This window comes from Bos grunniens, chromosome 9 (assembly GCF_055505025.1).
Source record: "Bos grunniens cultivar Pamir isolate PY7600 chromosome 9, Bosgru_T2T1.0, whole genome shotgun sequence".
NCBI lineage: Eukaryota > Metazoa > Chordata > Mammalia > Artiodactyla > Bovidae > Bos > Bos grunniens.
This window is the reverse complement of record NC_141173.1, coordinates 61,962,338-61,979,934: the sequence shown is the minus strand read 5'-3', so window position 1 is coordinate 61,979,934 and position 17,597 is coordinate 61,962,338. Positions and strand designations below refer to the sequence as shown.

Genomic DNA, 17,597 nt, shown 5'->3' with positions numbered 1-17,597 from the left:
TTATATAGTCATCATTACTTTTACATGAAAGTGCTTTAAAGTAAAAAATATTTTTTTTAATTACTGTTAATACTTAATATCCAAATCAAAGTTTCTAATTTAGTTCCACTTTATACATTTCCTCTAAAAAGTACTCTTCTGCCACAATGTAAGCAAAAAACGGTCCATAAAATGGGACATCACTCACATCATATTTGTGGTGTGGGTCCTTAGACCAAATCTTCATTAACCCAAGTGAGAGAGCCTTTATTTCTTATACATGCCCAAAGTAACTAATGTCAACTCACATTTTCTGTAAGCCTTCAAGAATTTTTATTCAACATAATGAGAAGTTTAATAACCTATATTAACACTACAGAGCATTCTTCTGTTGCTGTTCACCAACTGTTTTTATGACGGTAACTCCGCGATCTGGAATGTGATCGAAAATGAGAGTGTTTCGCTGTTTGTGCTTTTGTTTCAGAATTGGTATACGCTTTGGGAGATTTACATGGGGATCTGGCTATGGAGTCAGAATGTCTTCCATGTGATCTTGATTTTGTTCCTGAGCTAGTCTGCTTCTGAGGTGAGCTTGACTGTGATTTTCCTATTGACTTGGACCTTTTCTGCAAGGACTTGGACCTTGACCGCTCTCTAGAACCAGAATTCCTTCTTGGAGTTCTTGACTGCCTTGCTGAGGTAGACCGCCTGGGTAGTGATTTGGAGCGAGATTTAGATTGGCTGTAAGAAAATCGCCTGTGTCGAGACCTGCAAACATCCATAACGTCAGAGTATATATTTCGTACAAAAATAGTTAATAGGTTAGGAAACAACACTTTCAGGAACTTATATACTTTACATAACATTAGTTGTGCTTTTGTTGGAGAAAAAAATTCTAATTTTATTATGAGTGCTTTTGGTTCAAAAATATGTACAAGTTTGTAATATTTGACCAAAAGATTTTGACTTTGCTGGGTATCTTTTATGAGTCAGTTCTGAAAAATATATTTTGCGTATTTAGTCTGGGTTACATAATTCCTAAGAGGTAAGAAAATCTGAAACGGGAAAAAAGATAAAAAGAAAATATCTAAGAATATTAAATAATGTTAATAAAAACAAAAACCTAGATGGAGGACTTCTGAATCTTGACATGACAGAGCAACTTGTTCTAGAACAATCTTCCCATTTAAAAAAAGCTATATTAAAAGGCTAGATTATATTCTTTGCAGCCAAAGACGGAGAAGCTCTATACAGTCAGCAAAAACAAGACTGGGAGCTGACTGTGGCTCAGATCATGAACTCCTTACTGTGAAATTCAGACTTAAATTGAAGAAAGTAGGGAAAACCACTAGACCATTCAGGTATGACCTAAATCAAATCCCTTATGATTATACAGTGGAAGTGAGAAATAGATTTAACGGACTAGATCTGATAGATAGAGTGCCTGATGAACTATGGACGGAGGCTCATGACATTGTACAGGAGACAGGGATCAAGACCATCCCCAAGGAAAAGAAATGCAAACAAGCAAAATGGCTGTCTGGGGAGGCCTTACAAATAGCTGTGAAAAGAAGAGAAGCGAAAAGCAAAGGAGAAAAGGAAAAATATAAGCATCTGAATGCAGAGTTCCAAAGAATAGCAAGGAGAGATAAGAACGCCTTCCTCAGAGATCAATGCAAAGAAATATAGGAAAACAACAGAATGGGAAAGACTAGAGATCTCTTCAAGAAAATTAGAGATACCAAGGGAACATTTCATGCAAAGATAGGCTCGGTAAAGGACAGAAACGGTATGGACCTAACAGAAGCAGAAGCTATTAAGAAGAGGTGGCAAGAATACACAGAAGAACTGTACAAAAAAGATCTTCACAACCCAGATAATCATGATGGTGTGATCACTGACCTAGAGCCAGACATCCTGGAATGTGAAGTCAAGTGGGCCTTAGAAAGCATCACTACGAATAAAGCTAGTGGAGGTGATGGAATTCCAGTTGAGCTCTTTCAAATCCTGGAAGATGATGCTGTGAAAGTGCTGCACTCAATACACCAGCAAATTTGGAAAACTCAGCAGTGGCCACAGGACTGGAAAAGGTCAGTTTTCATTCCAATCCCAAAGAAAGGCAATGCCAAAGAATGCTCAAACTACCGCAAAATTGCACTCATCTCACATGCTAGTAAAGTAACGCTCAAAAGTCTCCAAGCCAGGCTTCAGAAGTACGTGAACCATGAACTTCCAGATGTTCAAACTGGTTTTAGAAAAGGCAGAGGAACCAGAGATCAAATTGCCAACATCTGGTGGATCATCGAAAAAGCAAGAGAGTTCCAGAAAAACATCTATTACTGCTTTATTGACTATGCGAAAGCCTTTGCCTGTGTGGATCACAATAAATTGTGGAAAATTCTTTTAAGAGATGGGAATACCAGACCACCTGATCTGCCTCTTGAGAAATCTATATGCAGGTCAGGAAGCAACAGTTAGAACTGGACATGGAACAACAAACTGGTTCCAAATAGGAAAAGGAGTACGTCAAGGCTGTATATTGTCACCCTGCTTATTTAACTTATAGGCAGAGTACATCATGAGAAACACTGGGCTGGAGGAAGCACAAACTGGAATCAAGATTGCCGGGAGAAATATCAATAACCTCAGATATGCAGATGACACCACCCTTATGGCAGAAAGTGCAGAGGAACTCAAAAGCCTCTTAATGAAAGTGAAAGTGGAGAGTGAAAAAATTAGCTTAAAGCTCAACATTCAGAAAACTAAGATCATGGCATCTGGTCCCATCACTTCATGGAAATAGATGTGAAACAGTGTCAGACTTTATTTTTTTGGGGCTCCAAAATCACTGCACATGGTGACTGCAGCCATGAAATTAAAAGACACTTACTCCTTGGAAGGAAAGTTATGACCAACCTAGATAGCATATTGAAAAGCAGAGACATTACTTTGCCAACAAAGGTCCGTCTAGTCAAGGCTATGGTTTTTCCTGTGGTCATGTATGGATGTGAGAGTTGGACTGTGAAGAAAGCTGAGCACCAAAGAATTGATGCTTTTGAAGTGTGGTGTTGGAGAAGACTCTTGAGAGTCCCTTGGACTGCAAGGAGTTCCAACCAGTCTATTCTAGAGGAGATCAGCCCTGGGTGTTCTTTGGAAGGAATGATGCTAAAGCTGAAACTCCAGTACTTTGGCCACCTCATGCGAAGAGTTGACTCATTGGAAAAGACTCTGATGCTGGGAGGGATTGGGGGCAGGAGGAGAAGGGGATGACAGAGGATGAGATGGCTGGATGGCATCACTGACTCGATGGATGTGAGTCTGAGTGAACTCAGGGAGTTGGTAATGGACAGGGAGGCCTGGCGTGCTGCAATTCATGGGATTGCAAAGAGTCGGACACGACTGAGCGACTGAACTGAACTGAAACAACACTTATAAAACAACTGTTAAAAGGCATTGGAGAATAACCAACAAAAGCAGAACTTGAAGGGTTATAAGCCATGGCTCTTTTCCTGAGACCGTTTTCCAAAAGCCAGAATGGGAGAATTAAGCTCAACTAGAAAATAGCTACTGCACTAAGCTGAAGAGACAGAGCTTGGAATTCAGGGCCATCAAAATAGCTAAGACTTAACAGACAAAAATCCTAGGGATGAGGAAAATGCAGATAAACCACCTCACCCCACCCTAAACTCTGCCTATAAATTTTCCTTAAGTCATTGGCCACTATCTACTTTGCACATGTAAGACTCTAAGAGGTTAGCCAAAAACAGCAGCCGAAAGATTAAAGAACTGAGTGAACAATGCAAAGAAACAGAGGAAAACAACAAAATGGAAAAGACTAGAGATCTCTTCAAGAAAATCAGAGATACTAAGGGAACATTTCATGCAAAGATGGGTACAATAAAGGACAGAAATGGTATGGACCTAACAGAAGTAGAAGATATTAGGGAGAGGTGGCAAGAATACACAGAAAAACCATACAATAAAAGGTCTTAATGACCTGGATAACCACTATGGTGTGATCACTCACCTAGAGCCAGACATCCTAGAGTGTGAAGTCAAGTGTTCTTAGGAAGCATCACTACAAATAAAGCTAATGGAGGTGATGGAATTCCAGCTGAGCTGGTTCAAATCCTAAAAGATGATGCTCTTAAAGTGCTGCACTCAGTAGGCCAGCAAATTTGGAAAACTCAGCAATGGCCACAGGACTGGAAAAGGTCAGTTTTCATCCCAATTCCAAAGAAGTGCAATGCCAAAGAATCTTCAAACTACCAAACAACTGAGCTCATTGCCCATGCTAGCAAAGTAATGCTCAAAATCCTTTAAGCCAGGGGTCTACAGTGCAACTTCCAGATGTACAGGCTGAATTTAGAAAAGGCAGAGGAACCAGAGATCGAATTGCCGACATCCACTGGATCATAGGAAAAGCAAGGGAATTTCAAAAAACATCTACTTCTGCTTCACTGACTATGCTAAAGCCTTTGACTGTGTAGATCACAACAAATTGTGGAAAATTCAAGAGATGGGAATACCAAATCACCTTACCTGCCTCCTGAGAAAACCATATGCAGGTCAAGAAGCAACAATTAGAACAGGACATGGAACAATGGACTGGTTAAAAACTGGGAAAAGAGTACATCAAGGCTGTATATTGTCACTCTACTTATTTAATTCATATGCAGAGTACCTCATGCGAAATGCCAGGCTGGCTGAAGCACAAGCTAGAATCAAGATTGCCAGGAGAAATATCAATAACCTCAGATACGCAGATGACACCACCATAATGGCAGAAAGTGAACAGGAAAGAGCCTCTTGATGAAGATGAAAGAGGAGAGTAAAAAAGCTGGCTTAAAACTCAACAGTCAAAAAATGAAGATCATGGCATCCAGTCCCATCACTTCATGGCCAATAGTGGGGAAACAATGGCAACAGTGACAGACTTTATCTTCTTGGGCTCCAAAATCACTGCAGATGGTGACCACAGCCATGAAAATTAAAAGATACTTGCTCCTTGGAAGAAAAGCTACGACAAACCTAAACAACATATTAAAAAGCAGAGACATCACTTTGCTAACAAAGGTCTGTATACTCAAAGCTGTATGGTTTTCCAGTAGTCATGTAAAGATGTGAGAACTGGACCATAAAGAAGGCTGAGCCCCAAAGAATTGATGCTTTCCAACTGTGGTGCTGGAAAAGACTCCTGAAAGTCCCTTCGACGGCAAGGAGATCCAACCAGTCCATCCTAAAGGAAAACATTCTGAATATTCACTGGAAGGACTGATGCTGAAGCTCTGATACTCTGGCCACCTGATGCAAAGAGCTGGCTCACTGGAAAAGACCCTGATGCTGGCAAGGAGTGTGGGCAGGAAAAGGGTGTGACGGAGGATGAAATGCTTGGATGGCATCAACTCAACGGACATGAGTTTGAGCAAACTCCAGGAGACAGTGAAGGACAGGGAACCCTCTGTGTGCTGCAGTCCATGGGGTCTTGAAGAGTCTGACAGGACTGAGTGGCTGAACAACAAACAATGTAACTGCAAACAAAAACCACTGAGGTCACAGAGTTTAAGCAACAGTCTTATCCTCTAGAACTATAACTAGAACAAAGTAGAACTATACTGTCTTATAAGAAAATGTGGTTCTTTCTATTCCTGATACTCCACAGTGACTGGGAACTGAGTCTTTTTTTGTTTATTTTTCTCCAGACAAGTAGTATACTTTACTGCCACTAGAAGGCAGAAAATGCTGTGAATATTCACTTCTCTAGATCAATCAGGAGAAAAGTTGGTTGATTAAGGCTCTAATGCATTTGGAAACAGCTTATATTTTTAATGAATCAGATGGACAATTTTCTCCTTTTCTTTTACTCTTTTTCACCAAGACCACTGGTTATCATTTAGTAAGTTAGGAAAGTACTGCTTTAGGTACAATATTATATCTAGTTTGATTTTTTGTATATAAACCATTAACTTATAGTAATGTGAAATGCTGAATATCATTCACACTACTCAAGTCCTTTGTGAAGTCAGAAGCAATACCAGTGGTATTGGTGTGACTTTGCTACACACATGGCATATAAAATTTCTTAATTTGTTCTCACCACATTTTAGGTTCTATAAATGTAACTTGTATTTGAGTATATTGGTGTCAAAATCTCAAATAATCAGTAGTAAAATGGCTTTCCTTTAGCCATGGAACAAAATGGATTATTCTCCACAGATTCATGGGAGGTTTATATTCTTACACTATCAGACCAAGTATGATAAAAAGAATCAAATTCCAGACCAAAACATAACTGTTCCTAAATATTTCTTCACCCACCTTGGTGATGGCTCAATCCTGACCTGGGTTCTCCTGGCTTATAAAAGGAACTCAAGGCTTCCTCTTACTTGCATGCCTCCCTAAGAATGTGCCAAAATCAAAACATTTGGTTCAAACCCAAGGAGAGGGACTGATCTGACATGTTAAGATTCTAGGGCTCTGAATCGGCCACATTTTCTAGTAATCAGGATTCTCAGATATTTCTCTCTTCCTGTCTTTTCTTTCCACTTGGTTGGAGGGACTGGAGCCAGGCCACTTTACAGTCTTGTTTTTAGAACTAGGTACTTGGGGTAAAGACTGTCTAGCTCAGGTACACACACCCTATGTTGGTGTGTCTTCCTTGTATAGGCTCCTGGGAGTTGAGGAACGGAGAGAGTGGAGTGAAAGTGAGCTGCTCTACAGATCAGCTCTGATTTGAGGTTATGTTGTCATTGGACAGCTTAGATATATGGCCCGGAGAGCCAACTCTTTCTTTTCTTATCACTAACTGCGCCATGTGGCATGTGGGAGCTTAGTTCCCTAACCAGGGATCAAACCCAAGATAAGTCCCCTGCAGTGGAAGCCCGAAGACTTAACCAATGGATTGTGAAGGAAGTCCCAGGAGAGTCAACTCTTTTTACTCATAGAAAGAGTGTAAATGCTGATCAATCTATACGAACAGAATTCACCTTAAAATTCCATATGCCTATAAAAAAACTACAGCATTAAAACTCAAGAGAAAAACAGTAAGTGGTAGAATTTAGGTATGCTAATACAATTTCAGTTATGACTAAAACAGCATCAAGTAATTTCCACTGCAATTTCCTATTATTCTAACAGAAACTAACTCCTAGCAGGAAAAATAGATAACTTGTAAATATCTTTTTCTTAAAAATCTAGTGCTTTTATATTTTCTTCCTACGATACTACCATACTTGGAATTTATTTTTGAAATAATTTGCTTTTTATAAATACATTGATTCACATTTTGGTCAACTTTCTTTCACAAATGATTATATTTTATTTCACATGAGTTTTTAACTATCAGGCCTCATATTCTTAATTTGGGGGTTCATTTAAAAATTTTTTATTTAAAATCCTCATTTTATTGTCTGTATACAACTTTAAATTTTTGCTGTTTTCCTCAGTATATATTATCTTTCTATTAGAAAGGTTGAACTTAAGTCTGTCATAAAATGAACACACTGGAAGGTATCTAACAAACCCAAGTTAAAATAACAATACATTATAAATTGAGAGGAGCATATCCTTCTAAAAAAGTTGATTCTTTATTTATATTAAATAAAATGATTCTGGTGTCCTGTTTTTGAAAACTCTTTAAAATGTTTTCTGCAAACAGCAGAAAATTAAGTTTTCAATCCCCTTTTATTTTGTACTCACTCTTTAAGGCTATCCGACCGCCGCCTATTTCTTCCCCATGAGGAACTTCTACTTCGGGTTCTCCTTTGGCTAGGGCTTCTTGATCTCCTATGATCACTTGGAGAACAAGGGTGACGTTCTTTTGATTTCATCTGGCCTGGTGCTAGAATATGAAGTTCAAGATTTATAATTCATTACCTGAAAACCTCAATAAACAATCATTCAATAAATAAGCCACTCAAATAGTATTATATTCTGAAATAATTTTAAATTAAAAAATTTGTCATTGCTGAAACTCATCCTGCTAAAAAAGCAAGATCTGCTATTAAGTCACACTTACTTTTGCGATCACCTTGTGCAAACTGTATTTCAATCTGACGGCCACATACCCACTTTCTATTGAGGTTATAAAGCGCGTCTTCAGCATCACGAACATCTTCAAATATGACTAGCTGTTAAGGACACTTTGAACATCAGATATCAAAAATATTATTTTTTTTTAATAATTTACAGGTGGCATGAAATTATTAGGAAAAACAAGCTCAAGTTTTTAAGGTCATATCTCTAACATAATTGAAAAATCAGAAAAAATATCACTATCAAAACAAATGCCCCATTATGATTCTGAAGAGTGAGTCTGAAAATAAAAAGAACAGAAACAAATCTTTAACTGTATTTTTAATGTATACATTAAAAGTTGTAGAATGCATGTAATTTGAAACATGAGAATAAGTCCAACACTGGCTAGTATTATCAAATAAAACATTTAGGCAGGACTCACTCCCTTCTCTTAGGTAAAAGATTTACCAGGTTTTTCAGTATTTCAGGTAAAAATCAGTACACAGAAGCTTTCATTCTGAAATTAAAATTACTTTCATTAAAAGGCTTTTTAAATTAATTTAGGAGAAATTTACTTATAAACAAACGTGCACACATATAAGTGAGCTAAAACATATTCAAAACCGATTTGGTCCTTTAAAAGTGATCATATTTGACTTTGAACCTACTGCTTTAAAATACCTTTATGTTTTTATTACTTTGGATATTATTATAAAAGAAATATATAAACAATCTGTTAACATCTATGAACAATCTGTTAACATCTGGAATTATATATCCCACGGAACTCCCTTATCTATGTAAATTATATAATAAACCTAACTAAAATGGAAACAAACTATATAAACCAACTAGCTGTATTTCAGGAGGTTGTCACTGGTTTAACTTTTTAAAAACAGAAAAAGCTCAAGTAATGCAATACAAAATGAGACTTAGGCAATTACCTCAGTGTCACTTGATCTTGAACCTTGACCTTTATTCTTTAGGGCTTGCAAGATGGACTTTATAAGAGACGCAGAACCAACAAAATCAGACTTGGCTTTGATCCTGGAACTCTGAGTAAATGTAGGAAAGCCGAAGTCTCAACCTGGTGTTGGCTTTGTCTTTTGCTTGGTAAAGACTTCCCCTCTTCCAGGTCTTTATATCTGTGTCCACCCTCCCTCTTTACTCCTTGATGCTTGAACTTTAGGTGCCTTTTGTCTCGCCTGCTCGGTTTATGCTTGGATTCTAGCTAACAGGTTGGTTCAAACTGAGGGGCGCTTGCCAGCTACTGTGGACTGCTTTAGATTTTCTGAGATAAAGAAATAAACACATTTAATTAGGCAATATTATTTCATAAAATATGCTCCTGAGTATGTGTGTGTATACATATATGTATATGCACATGTATGTAGTCTATGCACATGCACACAGTAAAATAAAGGATATTGAACATAAGCAAATCCTCTTGGGCGGCGGGTGTAGAAGTCAAGTGGAATGTAAACGTCTACTATAGGGCCATATCGACCAAACTCACGGCGCAAGTCCTCAGGCCTGAAGTATTTTAGAAATAAGGTAAAGAAATATGAATAGCTAGATTCAAATATTTTGCCTACAGAAATTCAGTTGAAACCTTCAGAAGAAAGTATATTTTCCAGACTAGAATTATCTAAAATTGTCTCTCATAGGAATCACCCAGGGTTTAGAAAAGAAAGAAAAAATAAAACGACAAATTCTCAGTTCTAAGTTTTGGAGATTCTGATTCAAGAGGTCTGGAAATTTGTATTTTTATAAGCACTCTAGGTGGCTTTTATGTTTATTCAGGCTGGGGATACTGATCCAGCACATTCACTATTTTTTTTTGCTTTTTTAAAACTGAAGTATAACTGATTTACAATACTGTGTTAGTTTCAAGTGTACAGCATGGTGATTTAGTTTTTATATTTTTTTTCACATTCCTTTTCAAATTCTTTTCTATTACAAAATATTGAGTACAGTTCCCTGTGCTATACAGTAGATCCTTGTTGGTTATTTATTTTATATAGAGCATATGCACTTTTGAAAGTTACTTCTATTACCAGACTTTTCAACTGTCAAAATACAGAGTACTATTAACTATTCATTAAGAACACATTTATTTGTCTCACTATAATTTCATATTTATGTTAAATGTTGTCAGATAGCAATAAGATTCTAAAGAAGTCCTAAAGTTATTTCTCAGCCTTTAAAAGAAAAATTGATGCTTTATTAGTAAACATAAAGCAAAAATAACTACCAGAGCCTCAAATCTGGCAAGTATTTTTGAGTCACTTACATGCTTTCTACTGTCATAGATATTAAAGAGGGGACACCAAGGAAACACATAGCATAGTATTTCTCTTCAGGATTTACAATTTAACTGAAGAGACAAAACACTTAGCATTAAAATCTGACATTTATAATGCATTTACATACCAGCCACTGTTCACCTTAAGAACACTTAATTCCCATAACATCTTTACAAATGTTGTTTACAGATGAGGGTAGAGACAGATAAAGTCACCTAACATCACTGAGTCAGCAAGAGACAGAGCTGGAAGCAAACTCCCACAATCTGACACTAGTCTGGCTTCCTAATGACTATATCCTACTGCCTCATGGAGCTCTTAGAGATTCAAAACCAGCTATGAGCACAAAACACGGCTTAGAGGAATTAAAGAGTATTTCAAAACATACTCCGTAGAAAAAAGGGCCCAAAGATGAGTACAAAGCTTCTAACTTGGGCAACTGGAAGAAAGATGGTGTCCAAGATAAAAATTAGATAGCTGGAAAAGAGAGTTAGATTGAAGATTGAGGAGAGGCAAAAGAAGAAACTTTCACATTTAGAAATGCCAAATTTGAGGTGATGGTGGAACAGCCATAAAAGTTCTGTTCTATGAGCAACTGAAAACTGGTTATACAAATTCAATTTTATTTTTTCTCAAGACTAGAAGTCAGTGATTAAAGCTAGAGATATTAATTTAAGAATTACATAAAGTTTCAACTAACACTGACCAAGTAGCCAATATTATGTTGATACCATGACCACTTCATTTTATTTTTATTATTTTATTCACTATACCATGCTTAACTGCCTGCCTTTCCTGAGTGACTGTTAACTTTAGATTTAGAGGACAGTGACAATGTCTTTTTCTTTCACTTATTCATTCAACAAATACTTACTGAGTATGTACTATGGGCCAGGCTCTAGGAATATGATGGAGAACAAGAAAGACACAATTCCTGCTCCCATAAAACACAGACTAACAGAGCAAAAATTCTCAACCATTCCTGAATATTGGAATGATCTATAAAGGAGATGTCATAGAAGCAGGCATTCCAGCCTGATCCTTTAATCCCTGACCTAATTTGTGCTTCCCATGATGAGCCCCAGTTATGTTTAATTTTTTTAAGGGTTTCATAGGCAATTCTGAGGCTCAGGGTTGAGAATCACTTCTAAAGCAGATGTCTTCACTAATATATCTCAGTACCTAGCATAGTTGCTTGGCATATAGGAGGCCTCAGAATATACCTGCTGTATTAATGAGTGAAGGACACATTACTGTTATCATTTACCAGTCAAGGAGACTGAAAGTGAGAGCAGTTACCTTGCCCAAAGCTGCACACAGCCAGCGGCAAAGCTAGAATTCAAATGAGTACCTTCATAGGCAACCAATTCCATCAACCAAATGTGAGTGGCTGACAGAAAAGGATACTAGATATATAAAGGAGGCTAGAGCAATGTGTCATAGAGACTTAGAATCCCAGAAGTCTGAGGGAATGAACCTTCTCAAAAGAACTGGCTCTCATTCAGTCTCCACTCCATCTGTTAGCTGTTTTTTTTTTCATTTATTTTCGTATTTCTGGTGTAATCTATCTTGATATTAAACACCCATGTATCCATCAACAAGATTTATTATGCCTTAATACTTACTATACTTGTAATTTTTAGTATTTTTTAAGAAGTAAGATATTGTTTCCTTCTCCCTTAGAGATAATCACTGGTGTTCATCATTCCTCTACATAACTTTGTATTTCTACTGCAAATCTACATAAATGGTATCAGATTACCTGTAAAATTTTGAACCTTGCCTTTTCCACCCTTGAGATTTCTCCATGGTGTTCTAGTTCACTCACTTTAACTCTGTATTGCTATTGTTATGGATAACCACAATTTTACACACACTTCTAAGGTTGAGCATTTAATATGCTTCCTTTTTTTAACTGCAAATTGTACTGTAGCATAGTTTTCTGGGATGTACCACTAGCCATGCAATTGATGGGTTGGAGAGTATACATATCTTCAGCTTTACTACATGTTCTCAAAACAGCCAAATCAACTTATACTCCTCAAGACATGCATCAGAATTCCTAAGAATCCAACTCCTCACTCCCTGCCTTCTGAAGGATATAAAGTGAATGGGTACCTCATTATTTGAATTTTAATTTCTGTAAACACCAGTTAGGTTCAACATCTTTACATGCTTATGGGTCATTTACTCTAGGGTCAGAATTTCTGGGCTAAAGAGGATATATATATTTAATTTCTATGAAACAGCCAAACAGTTCTGCAAAATGGTTAACGTTTTATACTCCTACCAACAACATGTACGATTCAGTTCTGCCCATCTCTGTCAGCACTTTGTATTGTCAGTCTTTTGAATTTTAGCCATTCAAGAGGGTATTAAGTGGAATCTTGCTGCGGTTTCAATTTGCATTGCAATTTGCATTACAATTTTTGCATTTCAATTTGTACATTTGTGTTGTACAAATGATGCTGAGCACTTTTTCACATGCTAATTGGACATTCATATGTATTTCTCTTCAACATTTAGGAGTTTTTGTCCATTTTTAATAATAACATGTCTTTTCATTGTTGACTTATAAAAAAAGTTCATTACTATTCTTAGAAAAAGTCCTTTGTGAGATATATGCTTTCTGAATACTTTCTCCCAGTCCCTGGCTCACCTATTTACTTTCTTAATGAACAGAAATTTTAATTTTGGAGAAATCTGATTTTTCAGTATTCCCTTTTAAGGTAATGACTTTGTCTTATAAAAAATCTGCCTATCCCTAAATCATACAGATATTTTCCTTTGCTTTCTTCTAAAAGCTTTACCATTTTATCTTTTATATATCAATTAATGATCCAGTTCAAATTATGTAGGACAGAGGTCAAAGTACATTTTTTCCCTACATATATATCCAGTTGTTACAGCATCATTTGGTGTAAAGATTTTTTTCTAAAGGCTTTAGTTTAGTGCCTTTGTCAAAAATCAATTGACTCTATATGTGTGGATTATTTACGGACCTTCTTTCTGTTCTATTGATCTATTCGTCTATCCTTAGGCCAATAACAAACTATTTTGATTATTGTAACTTTTTAGTAAATCTCTAAGCCAGGGAATATAAGCCTTCCAGCTTCAGTGACCTTTTTAAAAATTATTTTGGCTATTCAGATCCTTTGCATATTAATATACTTTAGAATTAATTTGTTCCTATTTTTAAAAAGCATTTGATCAGGAATACCTTGAATCCATAATATAATCAATTGGGATGGAACTGATAACATAACAGTTCACCTTCCAATCTAAGAGCACACAGTATATTTATTAATTTATGTTGGTCTTTGATTGCTCTTGGCCATGTGTTGTTATCTTCAATGCAAAGGTTTTTACGTGGTTTTGCAAAACTTATTCCTAAGTACGTTTTTTGATACAAAGATAAAAGGAATTTTAAAAGTTTTTGTTGTTTGCTGTTAGTATATACAAATAGAATATTCACTAAATTTACTTCATATTCTGGTAACTTAAGGAAACTATTAGTTACTGTAGCTTTATGTAAACAAACATGTCACCTAAGAACAGGGACAGGTTTTACTTTTACCTTTATAATTTTTATGTCTTTATTTTTCTTGCCTTGTTGCATTGGTTAGGACCTGCAATAAAATGTTGAATAGTGGTTGTAAGAGTTGACATCCTTGTCTTGTTCTGATCTTAAGGAGAAAGCATTCAGTTTCATCATTAAGTATGTTGTTAGCTAAAGGTTTTTCATAGATGTCCATAACCTGAGGAAGTTCCCTTCTATTACTAGGTTGCTGAGCCTTCCTATCATGAATTCGGCTGGATTTTGTTTAATGCTTTTTTCTACATCACCACTTACACCAATATTAATGTAAGCCTCATACACACTATAACCAAAGAATGCTACTAAGTATGTCCAAGAGAAGTACTTGATTGGTGCTCCCCAACCTAACATGATGTTAAGCATCAAAACAGGAATGTTTTATTTGAGATTTGGGCATTGCTTTGTTTCACTAGAAAACTGTATCTGCCATTAAAAAAATTATACAAAAAGATTTAAAGTTAATATTCTTCCCAATCCACATCTTATTTCACCAGTGAAGAGAAACATAACACAAATTATAAAATTACAAAATGTATTTTTAAACCTTTCCTTAGTTCTTTTGCTGAATTTCATTTCTAACAAATTTTTTGCTAACCTGCATGTTATAATGGCTTGTGCTTTATTATATATATTAAACAGCTACTTTAAAGAAAATTTTTAAATAAAATTTGACTTTGTTATAAAACTAACAGAATTTGAAAACAGGATAAAGAAAACCACTCAAAGAGATTTCTTTCTAAGCTTATTTTCTATATGCGTGGATTATGTGTTTATATAGTTTTTCCCTTCATTTTATATAACTGAAAACATATTGTATATAATTTTATACCCCATTTAACATTTATCCCAATGATTTTCTTTATAAGCATAGCAAATGTTAAAAAATTAAAATGTGTCTAGGTATCATATTGCTAGTTAAACTATATGCCACCTTGTACAAAAAAAACTATTAAGGTTACATGTGATGATTCTACTTTCTTAACACTAGTCAACAGCTGAGCAGTTTTAGTCAAGATCCTTAATCTCTCTAAAATCTCACATTTTCATCTGTTATATAAGGTTATTGAAAACTTGATAAAATAATATATGTAAAGTTTTTAGTACAGTGCCTGGTACACAATGAGTACTCAACAAATGTTAGGATTACTATAATTTCACTACTTCAAACCTCCTAGATTTTGATTGCCCTCCCCACCCTTCACTGCCCAGTGGCAATGTTAAAAAGTTGTGGAAAAGGTGGAAAAAGAAATAAATAGATCTCAATTATCATTCTTGATTATCTAGATCAGAGATCATGCATCACACATACATGTGTGTCTGTGTGTGTTATCTGGCCTGCACAATGTTTAAACATTTAACAAAAAGTGCTGAAACATGGAAATGCCAATATTTTATAGCTTTTCAAACTACAAAAATGGCAATTTCGTATAATTCAACTTAGATACCGCCAACAGTTTGAAACTGACAGTTTACACACACAAAATACAGGCTTTTGACTTCTTTTGAAAATTAAAACGATGTGGCCACAAGTCCAAATGCCTATACAGCCTTGAGATGGCCCATGTTCTTTTCCATTTGCAACAGCCCACACCATTCTATGGGCTTTAACCTGACACCTTCACTCATTCATTCATATTACCTTGGTTGGCTTCTGTGGTCATTAGAATTGGAAACCTTACATTTTTTTGTTGGCACTGCTGCTAAGTCACTTCAGTCGTGTCCTACTCTATGCGACCCCATAGACGGCAGCCCACCAGGCTCCCCTGTCCTGGGATTCTCCAGGCAAGAATACTGGAGTGGGTTGCCATTTCCTTCTCCAATGTGTGAAAGTGAAGTCGCTCAGTCGTGTCCAACGCTTAGCGACCCCATGGACTGCAGCCTACCAGGCTCCTCCGCCCATGGGATTTTCCAGGCAAGAGTACTGGAGTGGGGTGCACTGCAATCTTATTCAGTATACAAGTGGTTTGTTTAACCTTACCCAAATTATAAATTTCGCTTTCTATGTAATACACTGATAAACAAGTTGAGCGAAGACATGTAAACACAGGCATACTTAGGATGTTAAAAGTATGTTAACTCACAGTCTATAGTTGTGACATACATATATATATATATATTATTAACAGAAATCAAGTTTCTAAAACAGACTTAAAATTTACTTCTCAAAAGTAAATTATAATGATTACTCCTGATAGCGCTGGAGTCAAAGGCTCCAATATATTTCCAGCCGTGAAGCCCCAGGTAAGTCACTGACACTCTGAATTTCAGCTTTCCCTTATGGACCACAAGATAATCTTGCATAACTATAAAGACTGGGATGGGGAGGAGGGTTGTGGAGAAAATTAAGCAAGCCCAGTGAAACGAAAATGTCTACTAATCCCTCCCCCCATCCCCTCTGGCTCCTATTGAGGGAGAAAGACACAGCTATAAGCAGTCAATGTTAGAAACTATGCAGACAGGATTCTCCAAAGGGGGGCGGGTGGGCTGAATGCAACAGAATCGAACAGGGAGTCTCTCCAAACCATTGAGTGTTTACATTGCACTCAAAACTTTAAAGAAAAACACATAAATCTCATTCACTGAAGTTATCCTTTGTATACAGTATAAAATTGTGCAACAAATAAAATTTAACCAGCGCCACCTGTAAGTAAACCAGACTACTGACTACAGGGAAAGGGAGTCGTAAGGCCCAAGGTACGCACTATTCCCTAACGCGTTCTCACCATCCCCAATTCCTTCCCATCTAGGTAGTGAGATGCGCGGCTTTATCCCTGCACAACGACAAAGGAGCGAGACGCTGGCACTAGCCCGAGGAACTCTCAGGGGCGGAGGCGGGGAGTGACCGTGGCTCCCAAACAGGGGCAGCCGGCGCTCCTCCTGTTCTCTCCGCGAGGAACAGGCACCGGCCAGCCGCCCAGGTGCGAGGGGCGGTCAAGGGCGGCGGGGCCCGGAGACGGGGCCGCGCCGGGGCGGAAGGCCGGGCTGGAGGGCGGAGGCGCGAGTCCCGCCCAGGCCCCGAGCAGCCCGAGGACTCCCGCCGGCCTCTGGAGATGCTCCTCCACGGCGAGCCCCGGGCCGGCTGGCGGGGAGGTGCGGGTTAGCCCCGCCGGGCTCTGCGTCGCGGCCGTTACCCGCCCCTCCCCCGCGCCCCAACCTGCGGACCCGCCGCCGCTCACCTGGTGGCGTCCGCGACGTTCCTGACGAACAGGGAGGTGTTGGGGGGCCTCGTATAGCGAGACATGACCGCTTCCTCCGTTCCCTCGGGGGCTTGCCCGGCCGCCGGGCTCGCTCTGTCTCCCGCAGCCGCCGCCGCCGCCACAGCAGCTCCGCCGGCCCGCGGCGCGACCCCCTCGCCTCGGCCTCGGCCCCGGCAGCGCGCAGCCGCAGAGGCGGGCGCGGGGGGAGCGAGGTGCAGCGCGAGTCTGTCCGTGCGGACCACGCGGGGGCGGGGCGGGGGGCGGGGCCGAGCGGCGTGTGGGGAGGGGGCGGCGCGGGGGTCCCGGGATTCGAGGGCCTCTTCGAAGGGGGCGGCGCAGGAGCCCCGGAGTGGAGGGCATCGGGGAAGAGACAGCGCAGGGGTCCCGAGGGTTCGAAAGGGACTCTTAGAGGGGGCGCCTGGGGTCAGAGTGTAATAGGAGGGCGTGGACTAGAGCGGTCCTAGGGGCTGAAGCAGGTGAACCGGAGGTTAGAGAGCGTCC

The 17,597-nt window shown here is 38.6% G+C and overlaps 1 protein-coding gene across 5 annotated transcripts; it reads right to left on the bottom strand.

The window, feature by feature from the left end:
- Window positions 1–288: 288 nt before the first annotated feature.
- On the bottom strand, window positions 289–17,276 carry SRSF12 (serine and arginine rich splicing factor 12). Of its 5 annotated transcripts, none has more exons than XM_086317768.1 (5): window positions 17,076–17,276; window positions 9,424–9,528; window positions 7,997–8,100; window positions 7,678–7,819; window positions 289–747 (listed from the first exon to the last, which is right to left on the bottom strand). In XM_086317768.1, the coding sequence occupies exons 1-5, from the start codon at window positions 17,138–17,140 to the stop codon at window positions 378–380; spliced, it is 786 nt and encodes a 261-aa protein (XP_086173894.1). In that variant the 5' UTR covers window positions 17,141–17,276; the 3' UTR covers window positions 289–377. The 5 variants fall into 5 exon arrangements, with proteins under 5 accessions (XP_086173894.1, XP_086173895.1, XP_086173897.1 ...); XM_086317769.1 differs by lacking the exon at window positions 9,424–9,528 and adding an exon at window positions 8,940–9,286 and having other exon boundaries at window positions 7,997–8,120; XM_086317771.1 differs by lacking the exon at window positions 9,424–9,528 and adding an exon at window positions 8,940–9,286 and having other exon boundaries at window positions 7,997–8,108.
- Between the last annotated feature and the right edge of the window lie 321 nt (window positions 17,277–17,597).

Bases quoted from the DNA above. Each gene is read 5' to 3' on its own strand.
- SRSF12 (XM_086317768.1), bottom strand. From the start codon at position 17,140: ATGTCTCGCTATACGAGGCCCCCCAACACCTCCCTGTTCGTCAGGAAC. The intron at 9,529-17,075 runs GTGAGCGGCGGC...AAAATACTTCAG, and splicing joins AACGTCGCGGACGCCACCAG to GCCTGAGGACTTGCGCCGTG. The intron at 748-7,677 runs GTGAGTACAAAA...GGATGTTTGCAG, and splicing joins CGGTCGGATAGCCTTAAAGA to GTCTCGACACAGGCGATTTT.